The sequence below is a fragment of the Alexandromys fortis genome, unplaced genomic scaffold, assembly GCF_014885135.2.
Source record: "Alexandromys fortis isolate MF-2015 unplaced genomic scaffold, M_Fortis_MF-2015_v1.1 scaffold_119, whole genome shotgun sequence".
Taxonomy (NCBI): domain Eukaryota; kingdom Metazoa; phylum Chordata; class Mammalia; order Rodentia; family Cricetidae; genus Alexandromys; species Alexandromys fortis.
The window spans coordinates 3,838,600-3,861,318 of record NW_026067991.1 but is presented as its reverse complement, the minus strand read 5'-3'; the positions used below and the strand labels follow the sequence as shown (position 1 = coordinate 3,861,318).

The 22,719-nt window shown below is 46.2% G+C and overlaps 1 protein-coding gene across 11 annotated transcripts in view; it reads left to right on the top strand.

The window, feature by feature from the left end:
• Positions 1-22,719, top strand: part of Kalrn (kalirin RhoGEF kinase) — a 603,131-nt gene that overhangs the window by 512,864 nt on the left and 67,548 nt on the right. For 8 of the 11 annotated variants that reach the window (XM_050159714.1, XM_050159713.1, XM_050159715.1 and 5 more), the window contains 2 exons: positions 21,033-21,316; positions 22,544-22,648. In XM_050159714.1, coding sequence (XP_050015671.1) covers positions 21,033-21,316; positions 22,544-22,648 — 389 coding nt within the window. The remainder of the gene's footprint in view (positions 1-21,032; positions 21,317-22,543; positions 22,649-22,719) is intronic. The other 3 variants (XM_050159712.1, XM_050159726.1, XM_050159728.1) reach the window with 1 other exon arrangement.

Below are 22,719 nucleotides of genomic sequence, written 5' to 3'. Positions count from 1 at the left end.
AAAAGAAAAAAAATGAGAATGGCTGAATAGAGGTAGCCATGCCTTTAATCCCAGCACTCAGGAGGCAGAGGCAGGTAGATCTCTGAGTTCCAGGCTAGCCTGGTCTACAGAGTGAGTTCCAGGACAGTCCGAGCTACACAGAAAAACCCTGTCTTGTGCCCCCCCCAAAAAAAAGAAAAAGAAAAAAGAAAGAAAAGAAAAGAAAAAATAAAAGGAAAAGGAAATGAGAAGGAATTTGACCAGATATGCCAAGTCAGTGGTTTTGTTTTTTAACCCGGGTATGTGTGTGCCTGTGCCTGTGCTTGTGTGCATTTGTGTGTGTACCTGTGTGTGTTTGGGTGTGTGCTGCAGTGTGTATGGAGGTCAGAGAACAATCTCAAGTGTCTTCCCTCACCTTCCACCATGTTTGAGACAGGCCCTTGTTTGTGTTCACCACCTATGCCCCTAACAGTTCTGTGAGCTTCTGGCTTGTGGATTCTGGGGATCCCAAGTCAGGTCCTCCTGCTCAGATGACAAATGCCTTGTGCCCTGAGCATCCCCATTCCTGAGTGCTTTTTTATATGCTTCATTAAACTTTTCTGATTTTCCAAAATTCCTGTAATAAAAATTGCTTTTATAACTAGAAAGAAATGATGCAATAAAAGCTTAAGTGGGTAAGAGTGTGGTGATCTCTTAAAAGGAGGACAGATTCCCACACTTCAGGCGATCTCCAGACCCTGTCCTGCTCTGTGTGCTGGACTATGTCACAGGCCTGAGCGCTGCACATCACAAGTGCAGCCCCTCCCTGTCCTGGTCCCTTAGTCATTTGTGTATCATTTCCATAGCCACTATACTGAGGAAATTGTGCAGGACAGTGCCCCCCCTAGTTCCTTCGGTGCCCCCAGTTCCTTCAGTGCCCACCCCCATGCCACTCTGGGCCACAGAGACTTAAATTGGCAGGCCGTATTTTACTCCTTATCACTGAGTTTGGGTATTCTGGGTTATTTTAGGTGCCATGTATTTGTTAGAACCTCCATCCATACTCAAGGACCTAAAAAAAATTTAGATTTTGTGTGTGTGTGTGTGTGTGTATCTGTGTCTCTGTGTGTTCATGTGTCCTTGTGTCTGTGTGTCTGTGTGAGTGTCTGGTGCACACGTGTATTTGATGAAGAGGGTATATATCTTGGATCTGGAGTCCCAAGGTGGCTGTGAGCTGCCTAATGTAGGTCCTGGGAGTTGAACTAACACAGATCTTCTGCAAAAGCAGCAGGTGCTCTTAACCGCTGTGCCACCTCTCCAGCCTCCAAGGGCCTTTATACACCTCTGTTATTCACCCATGATGGAATCTGTTAGAACACTTGAAAGCAAAGTAGTGGCCGCAGCAGGTGGATCTGCCTCTAGCCCCACCCCTTCCTTTCTGTACTAGTGCATTCTCCTTAGCCCTCAGCACAAGTGCACACACATGCACACACACCTGCACAAGTGCATATGCACAAAGTATCCTTGCCACTGTTTCTAGTTCTCCCAGAACCTTACCAGAAGACCTACCTCAACCCCCTGCCAACTCATGCAGTTGTTCAGCATCTATTACAGAACCTAAATGTAATGAAAAAGAAAAACCAAATCTCATTGGTTGGAGTCTTTGCACAAGGCGGCTAATGTGCTGATCTTCTTTAGGACATTCCCGGGTCCTTAGACTTTAGCCACAAATGATAGACTGGAATGTCCTTGTCTTTGATGAGGGTCCTCCCTGGTGACCTATGGAGCATGAGAACTGCTTACAGCCCAGAGCCCAAGTCTCTTCTTCCAAAGCATGGCGCCATCACTGAGCTAGGAGAGCACACAGTGGGATGTGTGGCTGGGCTTCCTCCTAACCTGTCCCGTGGTCTTGTCTCTTAAAAATTTGGTCCTTAAAAGATGTGGCTTGAAAGTTCTTTGATGTTCCTACTAGAAAATTTTTTTCCAGGCCGGGCAGTGGTGGCGCACGCCTTTAATCCCAGCACTCGGGAGGCAGAGGCAGGTGGATCTCTGTGAGTTCGAGACCAGCCTGGTCTACAAGAGCTGGTGCCAGGACAGGAACCAAAGCTACAGAGAAACCTTGTCTCGAAAACCAAAAAAAAAAAAAAAAACTTCCTTGCATTTCAAGGAAAATAAATTAGACTTCCAAACCATAGCATATATAAGAAGTCCCTGATGACCCCCCAGCAGATGAGATAGACACTATATAAAAGAAGTTACTAATGGCAGGTTAGAAAAAAATGTTTATAACCTACATAATAGATAAAAGATTAATATCTAGAATACATAGAATTCACATAAATCAGAAAGAAAGTGAGCCAGCCATCCAGTGCACAAAACTTATGGAGTAAGACTCTAATAGGGAAATAATCTGGAGATGTAGCTTGGTGGCAGATGCTTTACATGGCTTGTGTGCAGCCTAGCAACTGCATCTGAGCTCCTGGTACCCAAGGCTCCTATGACTGGGCTGCGAGCTCTTTCTATCAGGGAGTTGGAAGCAAGTCCCAACCTTGCTACCATGTAAAGTCCAGGAAAGGTACCCAGTCAATACTCAGGCCACTAGGGACTGATTAAGAGGGTTCCTAGCTGAAGAGGGTCATCTATCTCTAGGCTAGAGATGTAGGTCATTCACTCCCTAATTACACTGCTCTACACACACACACACACGCACACACACACACACACACACACACACACTGAAGGTGAAATGAATGTTGTGAAGTGGTTGGTAAAGGCTTGTTTACAGAAACTGAATTTTCTTCTATTTTTTTCCTGTAATGACTGTGTTTCTTTTGCAACACACCCCCCTGCCCCGCCCTTTAAGTCCTCCTGTTCATTTAAGGGTTTTTCATTTGCTGTGTTCTTGAAGGGTTTTCTAACCTGAAGTCACAATTGGGCGGGGCATGTTAGGACCCAGAAAATCCCTTCCTGAGTTCCCAACTGTGGCAGCAATTCCCGTGTTCACACTTGTCGCACCTCTGAGTCCGTCTAGGTGTTTGCACTAGCCAGGGTCTGCTTCTGCATCTGTTCCCACTCGGGACCAGTGGCTTCTGAGCGGAATAGGGAACAGCAGGCAGTGGGGAAAGAGAGTACATCTTCCTGTAACTGCGATCCTGTGGGGGAGAAGTGGGAGACCCCCTCCCAGCAAGGTGCACAGAGCACACTGGGCCTGTGGTGAGGCCAGAGGCCAGTAGTGGACCCGAGGCCTGTAGGCATCTCTAGATCATGACACAGTAGCAGTCATTGTTGCTGCTGGTTTTTTTTGTCATACAACAATCTTTCCCTATTAAATCTTGGCGTCTCAGAGGTAGATAATTCTCATTTTAGAGATGAAGAAACCAAGGTTCAGAGAAACAGAATCATCTCACTTCCCACTTGGCCTCAGTTTTCATCCCCGTGTACATTACCAGACTCCTGGGCTCCCTTTGCTGGCACTGAATATGTAGACATATTCACGCAGCCCTTGCTATGACATCCTCTAATCCCCAGTGTATGTCAGAGTGTTTCAGTCCATGTTAAGTTCTCATCTGGTTGCTGGGAGCACAGCCACGAAGCAAAGTCCTTTTCAAGCTCGCATTCTAGTGAGGACATAAGGGCACACAAATACCGAGGAAGTTCTCCAGTAGGTATCTGAAAATATAGCATATTAATAGAAAAAATGAAGATCAGCAGTGTCAGTGGATCAGGGGATCATTATTTAAAGAAAAAGTTTGCTCAAGTTCCAAGAGGAGTTGCAGATCATACCTGGCCATGGGGAAAACGCCAAGGTTATATAGGTGAAGAAAGAAGGAGACGACCGAAGTCAATGAGGGACAAGGCAAGAAAAGCAGGTTTCAGATGGACTGGTTTGAGTAATGTCAGCAGGCACTGAGTGTAAAAGGCTGTCCCTAGCTATGGGGTGCCTGGCCCTGGTGTGACTAAGGTAGGTGGAGAGCTGTCTGGAGAAGTAAGGCTGAGAGCAAGGTGGTGATCTGGACGTGGACCTGGGTGGGTGACTTTGCTGACGAAAGGTAGTGACTATCTTGAGGAATTAGCCAGCTCTGAGAGCAGCCCTCTGACGAATCAGCGAGGCCCTGGCTATCAAAGGGAAAAACAAATATTTGAGAAATAAAGAAATAGAGTTAATACAGCTGGCTGGATAGCAGTCCGTGTTGCAGGGTGAGTGATGAGGAACAGTGACGTGGAGGGTGGCTCGTCGGAGGACGCTTTCTGAGAAGAATACACTTTAGCAACTGTCCGAAGGAAAATGGAATGGGCTACGTGGATCTGGGGAAGAGCTCTCTAGGCAGAGGGATAAGCAAGATCAGAGGTGGAAGCATAGCTCATTGGCCATGTCTCCTAATGCTACCAACATGGCTTTCACTGTAGCAGGAAGGAAGAGGGCAGGTGACAGACACATGAGCTGGCCAGGAGCAGTGAGAAGGCCATATATGTGTGAGTTCAACATGGAGTGTTTTGTCCAGATACCAGATCTACATATCCCGGCCATTCTTATTCATCCATATTTAATAAGATGTTTTCTCCCATCTCCTTTACCCTTTGCCAGAAGGAAATGTGATTCTTCGTTGAAAAGTGACTCAAATTCAAGAGAAAGATGTCTGGCTATACAAGAATTCAAGATTATCAATGAAAACAAATTGTAACTCTCTGCCTAAGCCAATACACAGTTGGCTTCTTGGCATACTTAAGATGAATTACTGGTACCCCATCACATCTTACAAAGCTCTAGATCCATCCTCTGCCTCTGTCCATTGTCATTTCATGTCCCTTCTTGAGTAACTGTGTGCCAGCCCAAGGGCTTCCTTCAAAGGGCTCGAACTTCCCCAGCTCATCACTGCCTCAGGAGCTTTGTGCAGCTAGGGCCTTTAGCAGGAAGAATAGTCCCTCCATCCCCAGGGCCAGCTCCTACCTGTCTTTAGGTTAGACATTACTTCTCAAATAGACCGTCACCAGCTTCTCATGCTGAAGACATCATCCAAGCCCTCTTCTGCTCGTTTTAATTCTCCAGATAATGTTGGGAGGTTTTCTAACTCATTTATTTATCTATTAGCTAACTCCGTTTTGATCCCTACCCCAACCTGAATGTTGTCAGGGATTTTGCCTCCTGCACCGCTAGAGCCCATGTCTGGAATATCACCAGCGCATGGAAGACACTCAATAAACAGCTGTTGAATAAACTGATAATAATGCACCGTCTTCTCACCAAGTGTTCAAGTAATAGAAGACTCCTCACAGTGGGCAGAGTCTAGGCAGCATTGAGCCTTAGCTTCTGGAAAGAGGTGCTCCTTTTGGGGGTAGTCTAGCTCTGTGTTACCTCTGCAGGGTCACTCATGGTGGACATACTTCGCCTAGGTCACTGCCCGGGAATCTAGTGAGAAGGCCTCGCTACCATTGGGCAAAAGAAGCAAAGTTGTAGGCCTGTGGTCCAAGACATTTGGTGTTTGGTAGCAGAGTTTAGGGCTCTTTTTTGAAAAATACCCAAATGAGAATGTCTTTAGCATGCTGGATGGTGGTAGCTCACATTTTTAACACACAGGAGGCAGAGGCAGGTGGATCTCTGTGAGTTTGAGGCCAGTCTGGTCTACAGAGTGAGTTCTAGGTCATTCAGAGCTGTTACACAGAGAAACCCTGTCTCATAAAACCACACACACACACACACACACACACACACACACACACACACACAATTGTCTTTAGCAAACTTTCCACCCTCCCTTATGCCCCAGCCCTTACTTCTGCCTGCCCAGTGTCCAGTTTTCCTGCGTGTCTCACCTATTGATCCCTAAAGATGTCTGAGATTTGACCTTTGCCTTAAGTAAACAAGTTCCCTAATTCCTAGCAGCTCATTGGGTACCTTGAATGTTTTTCTTGATTAGGAAATGTTCAAATACTGCTCACAAATCTTGGGAACTGGCTCTTGGTTACAGAACAAGGTGTCAACTTTTCTCACCTACTCCAAGGACAGTAGATGCTTGATGAAGCCGTGTCTAGTCCTAAGTATAATTGGAAGTGACCTTCCCGGGGTCTGATGGTGTCTTCCCAGCGTCTGATGGCGTCCTCCCAGTCTAAGCTCGACTCAGCTCTCCTTATGCTCAGGGCTTATTGTTTGCTAGAACAGTTGGGCAATTGGTTCATTGCTGTCTACACTCAAAAGCCAGCTCTTGAGACCCTAAGGTTTTGCCAGTCTGACCTCTCACACTTCCCTGCCACTTCTGCCTTTTACGTTTACATTCAACCTGGGCGAACGGAAGTGTACCACTGCCTGCTAGTATCTTCGAATGCTGCTAGCATTGTTCAGCCTGCGGCTTTCTCATTAAGTCTTTTCTGCTCAAGACTCAAGAGCAACCGCTGCTCCTTATCATGAGGGTCTTCCCATGTGTTTGAATAACAGAAGCAGTCAACTGATCCAGCCAGAATGTCATGTCTCCCCACAAAAGTTCATTTTATATATATTTGGTTTCTCAAGACAGGTTCCCTCAGTGTAGCCCAGGCTATCCTGGAACTCATTCCATAGACCAGACTGGATTTGAACTCAGATCCACCTGCTTCTGCCTCCTGAGTACTGGGATTAAAGGTGTGCACCACCACCACCCAGCTAACCCACATCATTTTCAATGACCGTTCAAAATCTGCTGAAGAGGTTCATGTTTAGGGTGTCAACCTGAACCCGGGGCTAGCTTTAAGAAATGCGGCTCACACATGAACACTTCAACTTGGCACATTTTGTTTTCCCGAGAGGCTGAAGACTCGAATATGAGTAACTTTAAGCAAAACTTGCAAATTTTAAACAAAATCTTGCTGGGAGGAGGGGGGAGCAAGGGCAGGTGTGAACAAAGTACACGATACTCGTGTGTGAAAATGTCCTAATGAACCCATTATTTTGTAAGCTCATTAAGTTATTAATTTTTAAGAGTCTAGTTCTAACTTCTAGTGTACCCATGACTTTCACTGTGTGTTTCCCCATGTCTTGGGTGAAGCAGTAAATTCTCTATTCTCCTGTTTGTGCCCAGGGAACTGTCTCGTGAACGAACTTGAGTCTGTTACGTGGTAGTTACTCTCAGGCATTATGTATAGCTAAGTTGTCATGGAGACGCCCTAGGTTAGGCAAAGCAAAACTACAGAGATTTCGAAAGGCTTGGGCTCCAGGAGTGTGCTGTTTAAGTTGCTGGGCTAGAACACAGTGCCCGTGAGAGATGCTGCTTCAGCCAGAGGACGTAAGTTAACAGCCCTAGACGTGTCCAGTCCATACTTGTGCCTCCGATGCAGTGTTTGGAGACTTTCTCTAGCAGCGACATCCTAACTCCAAACATTTGCCAAACCCAAAGTGGGGGGCACACAGCAACAGAGCTGTTTGTCCTCGTGAAAGGTATACAACGCATGGTAAGTCCCGCCTGTCTGTATAGGACATGGGGACAGTTGGTGGCATCTGAACAGAGAGCATGCTAAAGTTCTGCTTGATTCAATGTGCAGTAGCTATGCAAGAAAACATCTCTGCTTCACTAAGTAAAAAACACATTGAAATATTTGGAGAGAAAGAGAAATCTGTGTAATTCATTCTGAGGTCAGAAGGTAGGTGGGGGCTGGGTGTAGAGAGATTTTTGTATTGGTCTTGCAACTTTTCTCCAGATCTGAAATTATGTCAAAGTAAAAGATTTGAAGAGATATTGCTGGTGGGGGATCAGTCTTGGAAGCCCAGCTCCAGCAGGGCAGGCAGTGGGCATTCCTAGCCATGCGTGGTTCAGCCGTGGCTCTGAGCCTCTGGGAGTGAGGAGGCCGAGACAGACACAGGAGTACCGTGTATAAAGAGCCCTGTGCTGAGAAATGCAGAAGGAAGTTGTTTTCCTCCAAGTCCAGGGAGTGAGTCCCAGAGGAAGCCCACTAGGCGCAGGTGCTGGAGAAGCATGGCATAAGTAAAGACTGAAGAATCTTCCATCAGGTGAAGCCTGGAGAGTCTGAGCCTTCACATTTCCTTTCCCTGCTTACACACACGCATGCACACACGTTTATGTGTGTACACTATGCATGTACACATACACATGCACACAGGCATATGTGCACACACACACACACACACACACACACTGTAGATAACCAAAACAGAACACTGGAAACAGGCCGTTGTTAACCTTCAATCAGCTGCTTTTTCCTGCACGAGGTCAGTTTTCTCTTGCTTGTCTCTGTTTCCTAGGAGAATTTCCACGTCAGCATTTGGGTTGAGCGGCACTTAATGACAGTCTTAAGCTTTCCAGTCCCCCTTCCCAGCTCCTCCCCATCCCTGCAGAGAAGCCTGTGGAAGTTACTTTGAGCAAGGTTACTGCAAAGGGCGCATCAGCACCTGAATCCAGGCCGGCTTCCCATGGCCTTCTGGGTAGGCTTTCTTGTGGTGACAGATCAGCTTAAAATAACTGAACACGGTGGCGAGTCTCCTGCTGGGGCCCTTGCAACAGGTTTTGTGTTTGACCAGCAACTCTGATGTCAGGACACTCTCCTCAGGAGTCCGGTTCACATTTGTATCCTGGCCTTGAATGGGGTGCTAGCCAAGATCCATGCCTGCCACACTGAGGCCAAGGACATCTTAATAGTCGTTTGCTAGGTGCTGCTTTCCCTCTGCAGACAGCACTTACTCTGCTGTACTAAAGGTTCAAATAGTCAAGAAGCAAGTGACTTCATTTCGGTTGTCTTTAAAAGGGCAATACCTTGGCCATCTTAAGGAATGCAGGAAACAGAAGTCTGTGTTGATAGCTACGTTACTGTCTAGGATTCGGGGACCACACTGACAATGACTCTTTCTTAGAGGTCTTTGGTCCTAAAAATACCCAAACTCCAATGATTTATCTTTTCTAGCCCTGCACTGTTCCTTACTGGTAATATAATGGCTAAAGAATTTGTGCACAGGGTGCAAAGACGGGTAATACATCTGTCCTCAAGGGCATTCCACAGCAAGGTAACTGTAAACTAGCATTCATCAGTGCCCAAGGAGGGACACAAGCATGCTGCCATAGAAAAGGACAGTGTCTGGCTTTAACTGTTCAAGACTCCTGGGTCATCTTCAGAAGAGCAGACAGCTCAAGGGGAAGGGGAGCCAGGAGGAATGTAGCATGGTGGTTATGTTGTTGGCTTGAGGAATTAGACCAGAGTGGAGCCTTCCTATGGAATAGTGCTCTTCAAACTTGAAATGCCCCTGAGTCCCATGGCAAGCCACCCCCATAGTTTCTGACCTACCACAGGACCTGAGACTTTCCATCTCTGCTCAGGTCCTAGGTGGGGCTGATACTCCTTGCCTAAAGACCGTGGTTTGAGAGCCTTGCTATGACGGGTGCCCGGATGCTGAAGGGGCTGAAAGGTTTCACTCGAGCCTGACTACGCAGCTGCAATGACAGTCTGACATGTGGGTCTTGGTGATCAGGTTTGCGAGAGTGGCTGGACAAGGTGGTGTGGTTGCCATAGTAGCAGAGCTGCATCCAGTGAATGCAGAGAGACCAGTGCGGAGGCTGTGGTAGAGTTGACCCAGGTGGACTGAATGAGCTGAAAGAGGGCAGTGACAGACGATGCAAGGAAGATGGTAGCGCAGAACCCTTTGTGAGAGCCCATGACAGGCGAGAGACTGAGTTAGCCTTGACAGCCTGTGGGAGTCCTTTGTAGCATGTGACGTAACAGGGTTAAACTGAGTATGTGTACACTGTCAAAAAGGAGGGAGAGTGTCGTTGCGTGTAATTTTGTTTTTGAGTAAATTTTGTTGTATATTTTTAAGCTGTAGGACATGATTTTAGGGACGCATATAGATAGTCAGATGGTTCCTATGGTGAAACAGAGCCAGCCGTCATCTTAGAGTTACCCCTTCTTTCATGGCAAGGACAACCAAACCCAATGCTGATCCTCCCATTGTGCGTTAGACCTCTAGACCTGGTCAGCCACCTGTCTGTCCCATCACATCCCCTGACGGCCATCTCTTTCTTCTCAGTCCCAGTCCCTGCACTGGGTGACCACTGTGTTATTCTCTTCCTCTGTTGTATTTGCCCCCCCCCCCAACACACACATACAAACATATAACTTTTTAAAGATTTCACTTTAAGAAATATCATATAATCATTTTCTGTGCCTGGCTTATCTCATTTAGTCCACTGTCTTTCAGGTTCATTTGTGTTGTGACAAATAGGTAAATTTTTAAAGGCTGAATAATATTATGTAAAATGTGCCTAATATGTATGTCTTATGCATTTGTCCAAAAAACAATGACAGTTTTCCTGTCCTAATCACGGTGAACAACGCTACAAGGAACATTGGGACACAGATATGTTTATTAGGTTGTGCTTTCATTTCCTTTGGTTTTATCCCCAGATAATACCAAATAATATCACATAATCTTGTTGAGACTGCCCCAGGAGATCTGCTTGCTGGGTTATATGGTATTTCTTTTTTTTTTTTCAGTTTGTCGTTGTTGTGTTTTGTATAGGTTTTTAAAATAAAAGTCTTGCTGTTTATCCCAGGCTTGCCTGACATTCCCAATCCTGCCACAGGCTCCCGAGAGCTGGGTTGTAGGTGTTCAGCATCAACAGCCCCAGCTCCTGTTTTAGGAGCCTCCCATTGTCTTCTGCATCCTTCATAGTCTTTGTTATCAAGGACTTTCCTCATAGCAATCTAGGGAATGCTAGATGATATCGCATAGAGCTGTGCTTCTCAACCTTCCAAACACTGTGATCCCTAATACAGTTCTCATGTTGTGGTGACCCCAGAGATAAAATTATTTAGTTGCTACTTCATAACTAATTTTGCTTCTGTTTTTTAATATTTTTTTAAAATTTTATTTTATGTTCACTAGTATTTTGCCTGCATGTATATCTGTGTGAAGGTGTCAGATTCCCTGGAACTGGAGTTACGGACAGTTGTGAGCTGTCATATGGGTGCTGGGAATTGAACCCAGGTCCTCTGGAAGAGTAACCAGTGCTCTTAACTGCTGAACCATCTCTCCAGTCCCTAATTTTGCTACTGTTATAAATCATCATGTAAATATCTGATATATGAGCCAAGGGGTTGCTGCCCACAGGTTGATAACCTGACATGGAACACTCATTTATTTTTTTAAACAATAAAAGCTCTGTACTTTGGTTTTAATGCGAATACGGTGCATCCTTTGTTGTTTCAGAATGAGTAACATTGCACCATGTTCATTTATTGGCTCATTTGAACAGTTCTTGAGACCTCGACGCAGCCTGGAAGGAGCGCATGTTCCCTTTCTAGAGCGTGTGGCCAGATCCAGGAGAATGAGATGGGTGTGGAGGTTGGAGCGATGTCTAGGATATTTGCCCTTGGGGAGCAGCGGAACAGTTTCACAGGCTTCCACCTCATGCAATGGATCGAGCTTCTAAATTTACCACTGGTCAGTGGAGACAGACCTCAACTTACAAAGCCCGCGACATGGTGTCACAATAAGAAGGAATTGATAGAGCAGCAGAACCTGTCAGTGGAGCCTCAAACTTTAGGACATGCTTATCTGAGGAAGGATGGCATTTAGGACCCCTAAGGACTTTCCTTTTATCCATTTCTGTCCCAGAAATGATAGGAGGGTAACTTGGGCCAAGGAAACCGTGAAGATAAGCAGTTGGGAACTTTCTCAGTGAACCTCTGCTTCTGTGGCAGCTCAGAAGGAGCTAAAGCGTGGGGTGAAGGGTAAAACGATGGGTGGACAGTCAGCAGGAGCTGCGGGGAATCAGGACTGAGTTAGGATGGAATTAAGGAGACTCCCGTGGAGATGGAGTCTTCTATGAAGACTGTTGGCAGGGACTGTCCTGTGAAGAACTGACATTCCAGAGGGCCGTGGAAGTAGAAGAATGTCTGGCCTGTGTAGGTGCCACTGAATTCAGAATCGGTTCTGTGGCTCATCTCCTCATTCTGTGCTAGGATAGCAGCACGGGGCAAAGGAAGGGGTCACTAAGTGGAAGTGAACTAAGACAGAACTCAAGACCAAGGATTCAGGGTTCAGAGTGGCCCTGAATGAGGAAAATCAGACACTGACGTTAAAGGAATAGGAATTTAAATATACAACGTCTGTAAAGATGCCATGTCTCAGTAAAGAGAGGTGGGCTGGTAGAAGACTCACTGGAGAGGAACTCTTGAAGCTAGCACAGGGCTTTGGTGCAGTCAGCAGGGGCAGGGGCTTACCTTGTGTGTTTGAGACTCGAGAATGACTAAGGGGAGTGGGGTATCCTGTGCCATGGCGAGCTTGCCCAGTTCAGGCTAAACTGCTGTGGCAGCAAGTGCCCACGGCTCAGCCAGGTTTCTCCCTCGGCCTCAGTTCCCACTGCTGGCTCTGGAGCAGCTTGCTTCATTCTCCAGCACTGAGCAGCCTAGGCATCATGATGCCAAGCAGATGGTTTGCCGGCAAGCCAGCCACACCAAGAGCTGGTGGTACACAGCATCAGGCCCTCTCCTGAATATGTAACTAGGGGTTTGGCTTTGATGAGCATTTCCCTAAAAGACCTGTCTGGCTCGTTACCCTAGGCCATTGAGGACATATTCATACTGACTATAGGTCTGTGTTGCACATGCTTACAAACATATATATGCATTTATCATCCAGAGAATTTTTACTCTTGTTCTGCCCATCTTATAGCCTCCCACATGTTCATGCCGGTATGGAAAATACTAAGTAAGTTACTCCTAGAAAGACAGAGAAAGCCCGGATGTCTGTGTACATACCTTTTTCAGGCGAATATATTGACATAACTGAAGGTGTGGAGATAAATTGGCTGGATTTACAACTCTTTCTGTAGTTTTGGAGCCAGGAGGCTAAAGGACCTTTCTGTGAACATGTCACAATGTTAGGAATCTTTGGGGTTTTCTATTTTAACCATCGGAGTCAAAGTTTCTCATACAGTCTTATGATAAATACCAGGAAGCCACTTACAGACCTAACGACCATCTAGAGTAGTGGTTCTCAGCCTTCCTAATGCTGCTACCCTTTAATACAGTTCTTCATGTTGGGGTGACCCCCAAATCGTAAAATCATTTTTATTGCCACTTAATGACTGTAATTTTGCTACTGTTATGAATCATAGTGTACATATGTATGTTTTCCAATGGTCTTAGGTGACCACTGTGAAGGAATTGTTTGACACCCCACCCTGAGAGGACTCAAAACCCACAGGTTGAGAACCACTGACCTAAATCAGATATGTAAAGGTTAATATTGAGCCGCTAGCCATGTGCAGCGGTGTGTGTACATATTTAAGTCCAATCACTTGTGAGGCAGAGGCAGGCAGATCTCTGTAAGTTAGAGGCCAACTTGGTGTACATAGGGAATTCCAGGCCAGCCAAAACTACACACTAAGACCCTGTCTAAAACAACAACTAGATCTTGTGTGTTTTTATCAGTTTCATGATACATTATTACACATTATATGGAAACATGCTGTTGGCGTGGTTGAATGCAGCAGAATGGATTGAAAATGAGTTTTCCGATCTTGAGAGGTACCATTCAGAACAGCCTAGGAAATCCTCCAGAAGTCACCTTACACATACGTGGACCCTGATACACACTTGGCATTATTATCTGTTTCCCAGTATACAATTTCCCAAATCATAGGAATCTCCAAAGTGGTGATTCTTAGTGATCCCCTCCCAGTGGGTTCAGGTCACCCAACTACCATGGCAGGATTACACAGTTGGGAGTATCAGCCTCACCCCACAACTTTTGGGGTGAGGAGAGGGGCTAAAGGTTATGTTGTTTGGCAATTTAGTCGACCGTGTCTATAGATTGAAGCCTCCCTAGAAACTCCCAAAGAGAATGGAGTTCAGAGAAGCTTTGGGTAGTGTGATGCAGGTGGGTACCAGAGAGATAGTACATCTAAAGAGGGATGGAAGAGCCACCTTTAATGCCCTAGAAACTGTCATTTGTGTCTTTTGATTGATCTTTTATATCAGTCAGTAAGTATTGTTTCCCTGAGGTCTGAGAGTCAATGCAGTAAATTAATCAAGCCCAAAAAGGAGGCTGTGGGGATCTCAGTTTGTGGCCGGTCAATAGGAGCAGAGGTAAAACAACCTGGGACTTGTGAGGGCCTTTCAGGTGGCAATGCAGAGCAGAACCGGGGACCAAGCCACCGACCTATGAGATCTAATGCCTTCTAAGGCTGACAGTGCCAGGGTTGACTTGAATTAGGTACATCTAACTGGTATCCACTTCTGGACCAATTGCTGGCTTGATGTGTAAGAAAAAACCATGTGTGTATAGTGTGAGACCTGTGTTGGGAATAGAGAATCGACGTTTGTGTTTTCCTCTTATGTGTTCCCTGGGGTTCAGCTGAAACCTGTCAATGCACTGTTTTGGTCTTGGGGATGCTAAACTCACAACTAATAGAGCTGTTTTCTCCTTCTGTGGAGATATAGTCCTTTCTCCCATATTCTGCTCCTAGCCATATTCTTTTCAGTACCTTCTGGCTTGCTTAGTGTAGGAAAAGACGGCGCTTGCCTAGACAGGACTGTGAGGATGGATGCCTTCAGTGAGCAAGCTGTCCTGGCTTTCCCCAGATTTCATCTTCAGGGGCGCAGGCAGCACTAGCTTCTGAGCTGCTGGACTCATGCTGCACGGTGACTAAACCCACACGGAATGGCAGAGCCCTGGCCCCAGGGAGACGCTGACGACACGACGTGCAGGCGTAGTCTAAATGATTAAACAGCTGAGCCCCTGAGCTCCGGCTGTCCACCTGCCCCCTGCAGAGTCTGTCAGAAGCTCCTGTTCTGAGGGTCACACAGAGAAGGAGGTACTTGTCCTCTCTAGGAGATGACCCATGTTAGAGCGTCATTGCTGAGCTAGGAGATTTGCAAAATAACGTCTATATTATGACTATATAAAACACAAACAAGACCATCTTTGCATATACAAACGGCGTGGACGTGAATGAGGCTTACCAACCTCAGAGTTGACTTTACTCTGGGATGGAGAAGAAGTGTGTGACATTGCAAAAATAAATAGACATCTTCAGCTAATTTCATTTTTTTAAAAAAAAATAGCTGGAGCAAATGTGACAAAAAGTGTACATTTAAAATAACTAGATGGTATGTCATTTGTTTCTGTATTTTTTAAACAATATTCCATAGTAAAATTTGCCTTGGGAAATGAGTTGTTTTTAATCTTGCAAACAGGTTGCAGAGAGCAGATCAGGGAGTCTCATTTACTACAGTGTCCACAGTCCCGTTTGTCTTCTCACTCTTACCTCCAGTCCCCAGGTCAGCCCCAAATCTCAGAGGAAAGAGCGCGCATTGATCCAGGGCCCCAAGTGGTCAAGGGGATGCCTGGGTTCTGGTCCCAGTTTTGTTCCTAGTGTATGACTGTTTTCTGAAGTTAGTTTTCAACACTGAAATGTTATCATTTATACATTGTATGTGTAAGTTTATATTTAAAATGCTGGAGAGACTAGCCATTGGATAGACCCTTAAATCATGATCATATAGGCTAAAAGAATACGTGGGATAAACATGTAGAGAAATAAGGTTAAAGGAACGGGCTGCCAATGCAAAGTCTGGGTTTGCGTTTCGCTTCTGCCATTGTCTGCAGCCCTTGGTTTGCTGAAGCACTCTCATATTCTATTTCCTGTAGCACAAATAATAAAAACCCAGAGACAGAAACTGGGGTTCAACCCGAAAACCGGAAAAGCAAAGCAGCCAAGCCACTAGAGAAGCCTCTACTTAGGCTGGCGACCGCAGACTAAGCAGACTGAACCTCTCTCTCCTCCCATTTTATATTCCCTCTAGTGCTAGGATTAAAGACATGTGACTTCCAGTCCTAGGGTAGGCCACCACCTAGCTGGATTTGTTTCTGTGTTGATCTTGTGTAGCCCAGGGTAGCCTTGAACTCACAGAGCTCCTTCTGCCTCCGTCTCCCAAATCCTGGGATTAAAGGTGTGTGCCACCATTACCTGACCTCTAGTGGCTTTAGCTTTGCCTCTGGTCTTCAGGCAAGATTTATATTAAAATACAAATAATATACCACTATAATTTCCCAGTGTGGGAATCCTAATGCATGGTACCTACCTCAGCTATGAGGACTGGGTGAGAAACGGCGTTTTTGTAGCTGATGCGAATCAGCCACGGGAACTGTCCTATCTGGAATGCTTTTCACTAGTCACAGCGAATTTACAGAGATGGTGCGGGCATAATAACCGTGAAGAGACCGTTAGCTTGGAAGCTTTGCCTTGTCCAAATGAATCCACATTCTTTCTAATCAGACATTTAAAGTGATTTAGGCCAAGCAAGGTGGTGCACATCTTTAATCCTAGCACTCTGGAGGCAGAGGCAACCGGATCTCTGTGAGTTTTAGGCCAGCCTGGTCTACAGAGTGAGTTCCAGGACTATGTAGTGAGACCCTCTCCCCTTCACTCCATCTCCTTCCCTGCAAAGTGATTTGAAAATGGCTCTGTCTTATGATAGGGCAGCGGCTAGGATGATGAATCAAAAATTGCTTCCTACTGGGATTCCCATTGCTTAGACCACCACTAAGTGACTCCTGTTGTTTATCTAGAACCAACTTGAAACAACGCCGAGAATATTCTGGATCTTTCATTTTCTTTACTCTTGTCATTACTTTATACAAAAAGCATTAAAAGCAGAACTCAATAGCAGCAGGGGAAGAGGAATGGCCATTCCTAATATACATTTGTGAATGTCAAAGCCAGGCCATGATTCGTCCTGGAACGTGGCCTGCTTTGCTTGGTAACCAAGAGAAGTGGCTGTGGTAGAGCCTCTCACTTTGCTGACACGGCACATGCTATAAATCTAGGTTCTGAAAACTTGGAGTCCGTTGCATCCCTGGGGCCTGGTGAATGAGGAGAGTCTGCCACTTATCTGCAGAGAGGCCCCGTTTCTATCAGTGCTCCTGCAGATGCTTATCACCCATCCCAAACATTGAGAAATAATGTCAACACAGCCAGACCCCAGCCAGGGAGGAATTTTCTGAGATAAGATTACACCTTTGTCCATAAAGAGGTAGCAGTGAATCCCCAGATGTCCCCCGAGCAGAGCAGCCCCCTAGATTCTCCTTTGTACTATGGAATTTTAGGAACTCCGCGTTTGTGCTTCTAAACACCCATCTTCTGCTGTTGCTTTCCAAAATATGCACAAATCCCTAATAGTCCCCGAGAAAGGCCCCAGCAGGGCCAGGCTCAGCAAGCCCCAGCCTGGAGCTCAGGGTCCCTGGCCATGGGAGACCTGGGAGCAGCTCTCTGTTGCCAAATGCATTTGCTAACTTCGGTTTCAGGATTTTCTTTTCTGCCCTACTGGCTTCATCTAAGCTTGAGGGTTTCCAAGGCCAGATGAGATGGCTTATCCAGGTCTAAAGCAGAGTCACACAGGAAATCATGAGTCTCCGAGTAGGCGTGAAAAGCCACAAGAACACTGTTTAAATACCCATCCATTTTCTTGGTTAAAATACCAGTATGCAAACTGGCAGCCATGGGGCTGGGGTGGAGATCAGCTGTCTCAGGACCGCAGTGATGAGCACTCATGACACACTTTCCTTTAACTTGTCTCCCAGACACTAACAGTATCATATTCCCTAGCCTGGGCACATGGGCCTCATAGGACCATCTGGGTTCCAAACCCTTCTTCCCAAGATAGTGGTATAGACTTGCCAGATTGATTTGAAAAACAAAACTACCTGTTTTTTTTTTTTTTGTCACATCATTTCCCACCAGAATCTCATAGTAACGTTCATATTCGCTATCTGATGTCTGCACAAGTGTTTCCTCCCACCCAGTTTCTCCCCCACCGATCTTATTCCCTACCGAGGACCTACCTTGGCCTGGCTAACTTATTTTCCATTTCCCTCACTGTGCTTTTACTCTTGTTATCCTACCTTTTGGGAACACTCCCTTCCAAACATCTCTTCCCTTAAGCCTCTTCAGGCCAGCCCCTCCTACACAGATATGACCCTTCCCTGAACTCTGCTCACTTATCAGGCAAGTCTGGCCATACCAGCCTGCTGCCAATTTAATCACCCACGGCTTTGCTAAAATATCTTTGTCTTTCATGCTCTGCCTTGCTGGTCTGTTCTTTTTCTCTCTCTCCCCACGCCTCTCTGCTGTTGTGCATGTGAGCGTGTGTGTGTAGCTAGACAAGAGGTCAATGAAAATGCAGCCTGTGTCTTCTATTTTTAGAACTCGCGGTCTACCTTCTTCTCTGTGACATGGTTACTAGTTAATAATGCTTGCTTGGCACTTGACTTGAGTAGCAATATGCTGATGTCGCTGTGCAACATCTAGCCTTCTAGAGGCCCTGTTTTCCCAACGCCAACATAACAAAAAACAGCATTACTGGCTGTGTGATGGTGGTGCACGCCTTTAATCCCAGTACCTAGGAGGTAGAGGCAGGTGGATCTCTGGGAGTTTGAGGCCAGCCTGATCTACAGAGTGACTTCTAGGACAGCCCGGACTGTTACACAGAGAAACCTCATCTTAAAAAACAGTCAATAAACAAAACAAAAAAAAAAAAAAAAAAAACAGGTTCTAATATGTGAGGCTAGTAGCCAGGAGGCCAAATAGTTTTGAGAGAGCCTAGGTATGTGATCCTAACTTTCTAGTTATCTGAACCCTATATGTTTAACTATGCTTTCATATACTCCTCCCTCCCCATCCTCTCTCAGTAATAAAAAACAGAAAATGCCTAAAATACTATTCAGAAATGTACAACAGANAAAAAAAAAAAAAAAAAAAAAAGAGCATCCCTGAGCAGAAGGAACTATAACAACACCTGAAGCAGACTTTAAAATCATGTCCTTGGATTAGTCAAAATATTTTTTAGGCTGAACTCTATACAACTAATGGTGGTTTCTTCGGAGATTAGCAGATATTCAGATGTCAGGAACTGGAGGAATCAGATGGGGATTGTATAACATGCTTCCCCTGTGCTGTGCTCTCTCTAACTGTCTCACTCCAATAGCATGGCTTCTCTGGGTTTGCTGTGCCTGTAGCTGGTGGAAACTGACGTACTGGGCATGGAAATGCATGAAGGACCAGTATCATAGTTTATTGCTCCATCCGGCTGAATGGCATACAGTTCTTACCCTGTCCCTAGGAGCTGTACGTCCTTGGGCAAATTGATCGATGTCTCTAAATGGGCAGTTTCCTCTTCAGTAAAATGAAGATAATAAGACTAACCCCACATACACCCCCATGAGCTCATGATGTGTTGTCAAAGAACGAAATAAGATGGGCCATGTAAAATGCTTAGGCTATTGCAAGTTCATTAAAGCGTTGAGAGAGTCAACAAATGGCCTAGCAGCTTACAGACAATATGCTGATTTCTCCTATTTAACAAAACAAAACAAACTCTCTTGATCTCCAATCATTGTCCCTTTGAAACAAAGCAAAAATTCTCTGCACTCTGCTGCCTTCCTTTGTCCCGTTCTTCACCACTCTGTGTAATCAGCCTGGCCCCCTCTATCACACAGCTGCTTTTTTGCAAAGTCACCAGTGACGTCGGTCGGTGTAACTAAGTTTAAGGCTTAACTCTTTGGTCAGTACCCTCGGCCTGTCAAGGAGTGTTTGACACAGCTGAATCTCCTTCCTCCACACAGACGCTTCCCACACGTAGCCTCCAGGCCAAGGACTACTTTCAATCCCCCTGGCCTCTCCGACATTTCCCCTGTCTCCTCGTCCCCCTGCGTCTTGCTGAGTCTCAGGCTTCTCCCTTCCCAGTGCTCATGTCCCTTGGCGTTTTCTCTCATGGCTTCCAGCACCATCTCTTCACGGATGGCTACCAGCACTTTCAGCCCTGAGCTCCAGACTTGAAGTCCAGCTGCGTCGGCTTGTCTCTTAGTATCTGTCTAAAAGGATCTCAGACAGCCACAGCTGGCCTCCTTTCTGTCTACCCTCAAAGCCGCTCTTCTCATACTCTGCCCCACCTCAGAAACGATAATGAACTACTATCATCCTAATAGTTGTTCGGAGCAAAACCAAGCTATCCTGACTCTTCTTGTTCATATGTCATGCACAATCTGTCAGAAAGCTCTGCCTGTCCTATTGCCAAAGCATATCCAGTACCAGGCTATGGTGGCACACTCGAGAGGCAGAGACAGGCGGGTCTCTGTGAGTTCAAGGCCAGCCTCGTCTACAGAGCAAGTTTCAGGACTGACTCCATAGCTACTGGGAAACCCTGTCTCTAAAAAAACAAACAAAAAATCCAGAATCTGATCTCTTCTGATAGCCACTGGTGCCCATCCTCCTGGCTACTGCGTCTCTCAGCTGACAGGAATATGGTGACCTCTTAGTCTGAGTCCGCTGTCCTCAGTTAAAAATAAGAATGACATTTTAGTATATATGATAGATGGTATCCATCTTTTAAGAATTTTCCCTGAAAGTAAAAGCCAAAGGCATAATAATAATAATATTGTGCTATGTTAATAATAATAATAAGAAGAAGAAGACTCCAGGTCCCGGTGGTCCCTCCCGTTTGCTTCACTTGCCTCCATTCTAACACTGTTCCTCTTCTCTCTGCACTGAACCATCCCTAGCCTACCCCATATACTACCTTGGAACATCTGCATTTGCTCATCTTCCGCTTACTTGAATGGCCGTTGGTCAAATGGCCGCATGACTTGTTTCTCAACGCCGCCATTAGGACCACGTTCAGATGCCAAGTCACAAGGCTGCCTGAGCATTAATTTGCGCCCTCTTCTCCCCATTGCATTTCCCAATATTATGGTTTTTTCCTGGTAAAACGCTTCTCATTATCTATGATACTTTACATTTTCCTGGTTTTGTTGTTCTCGTGGTCTTTTGTATTTCCCACCAGAATATAACCTTCACAGAAGCAGGAGCCTTTGTCTCCCGTGTGTTCCTATTTCCATAAAACCTGGACCGGCATCTCACATGTGAATATTTGTGTCAGTATCAGATGTTAGTGCTGTCCCTTGCCTGGTCCACAGCCGGCCTTGACTTTCTGCCTTAGGACCTACCTTCCTGAGGACGAAGCTGCCATAGCCAGCGGTTCAAACACCTGTTTTAACCACTTCTGACAGGATGCTTCCATCTGCCCTTTCTCCTCAGATTCTTACTCTCATTCCTCCGGGGAAAATGGAGGCAAGTCCGAATCGGTGGCCAACCTTCAGTCTCAACACTCCCTGAACTCCATCCACAGTTCGCCTGGTCCCAAGCGCTCCACCAACACCCTTAAAAAATGGCTAACCAGCCCCGTGCGTCGGCTCAACAGTGGGAAAGCAGACGGAAACATCAAAAAGCAGAAGAAAGTACGCGATGGGCGGAAGAGCTTCGACCTGGGATCACCCAAGCCTGGGGATGAGACGACCCCTCAGGGAGACAGCGCTGACGAGGTACCTACTAGGGCCAGCTCTCTTCTGCCGTGAGGGACCGCTGACGTGCTTCCCATCATGCTTCCCCACAGACGGGTCTCCCGTCTCTAGTACTACGTCATCTTGAACTTTCCATTCTTGGTACTTGATTACTTTGATTTGTGCCCCATCCGGAGACTGATAAGCACTGAGACAATCAAGTAAACAGAAACAAAGATTACTGGATTCCAAGACAGGGCACTAGCCAGAGAAGAGGCAGTTGATCCCCTGCCTCTACTGAGGGTGGCATCAAACCTGGCCAGATACAGAGTAAGAAGGCAAGGCTTGAGACTTTGTCACTCAGTAAACCAGCGGCTGAACTGCAGTCAAGCGTTGTGAGCAATGCCACAGGACAAGGGTGTTGCAGATGCCGTGTGTGGTGTGACACTCCTTTAGTTCCACACTTGGGAGACAGAGGCAGCTGGTCTCTGAATTCGAGGTCAGCTTGTTCCACGTTAAGTTCTCAGCAAGCTGAGACTGCACGTTGGGAGCTTATCTCAAACAAACAAACAAAGAAGGGCTTGCAGAGGGGTAGCTCTGAAGACCATGTGAAGGTCACAGCGGGCGAGGTTTCAGTTCAGTGCGGACCGTGGATGGAGACAGCTGGTGATGATGAAATGGGCCATAATGAGCTCCTCTGACCTCACATTTGTCACAGAGAACTGGGCTTTAGCCAAGACGTTAGGCTCGGGAATCTCTTGAGTGCTTGCAGAGCCGAGATTCTGTAATAAAAATATAGGGGGTGCATTTTTATCTTGGAGGGTAAAATGCTGGCTTTATCTGTTTAACGAACCTATTCCAGTGTCGGCTGAAGCTAAGACAGTCTTCTCGATGCATGACTAGACCCCCCTCTCATAATTTTCTTCGACCTGCCATTTCTCAAGTTGTAAATGGCACAAAACCGGGTGAGATTTGGGTGGTAGTTTAATAGCCTTTTGGAAAAAATTGGAAGTTAGTCCTGGCCTGGTGACACATAACCTTCCTATAATCCCAGTACCCAGCAGGCTGACACAAGGATCATGAGTTCAAGAGCAGCCTGGACACTTGAGGAGAAAAAGTGTGGGGGGTGGGAGAGGAGGGAAAAAAACTTAGTTTAAAGGTTTGTCTTCAAGCTTTCTTCCTTTGCGTTTCTTCCCAATAATGTCAAGTCCTGAACTGTTGGTGTCTTTCATTGATGCCGCAGTACCTAATGGCGTTCTTTTGTTCTAGAAGAGCAAGAAGGGCTGGGGCGAAGATGAGCCAGATGAAGAGTCACACACGCCCCTTCCTCCGCCCATGAAGATCTTTGACAACGACCCCACCCAGGACGAGATGGTAGGAGCCCTGCTGAGATTTCTCTTCCTGAGTCTGTGAGACTGGAAGAGCGCTGCCCTCCCCATCAGCGC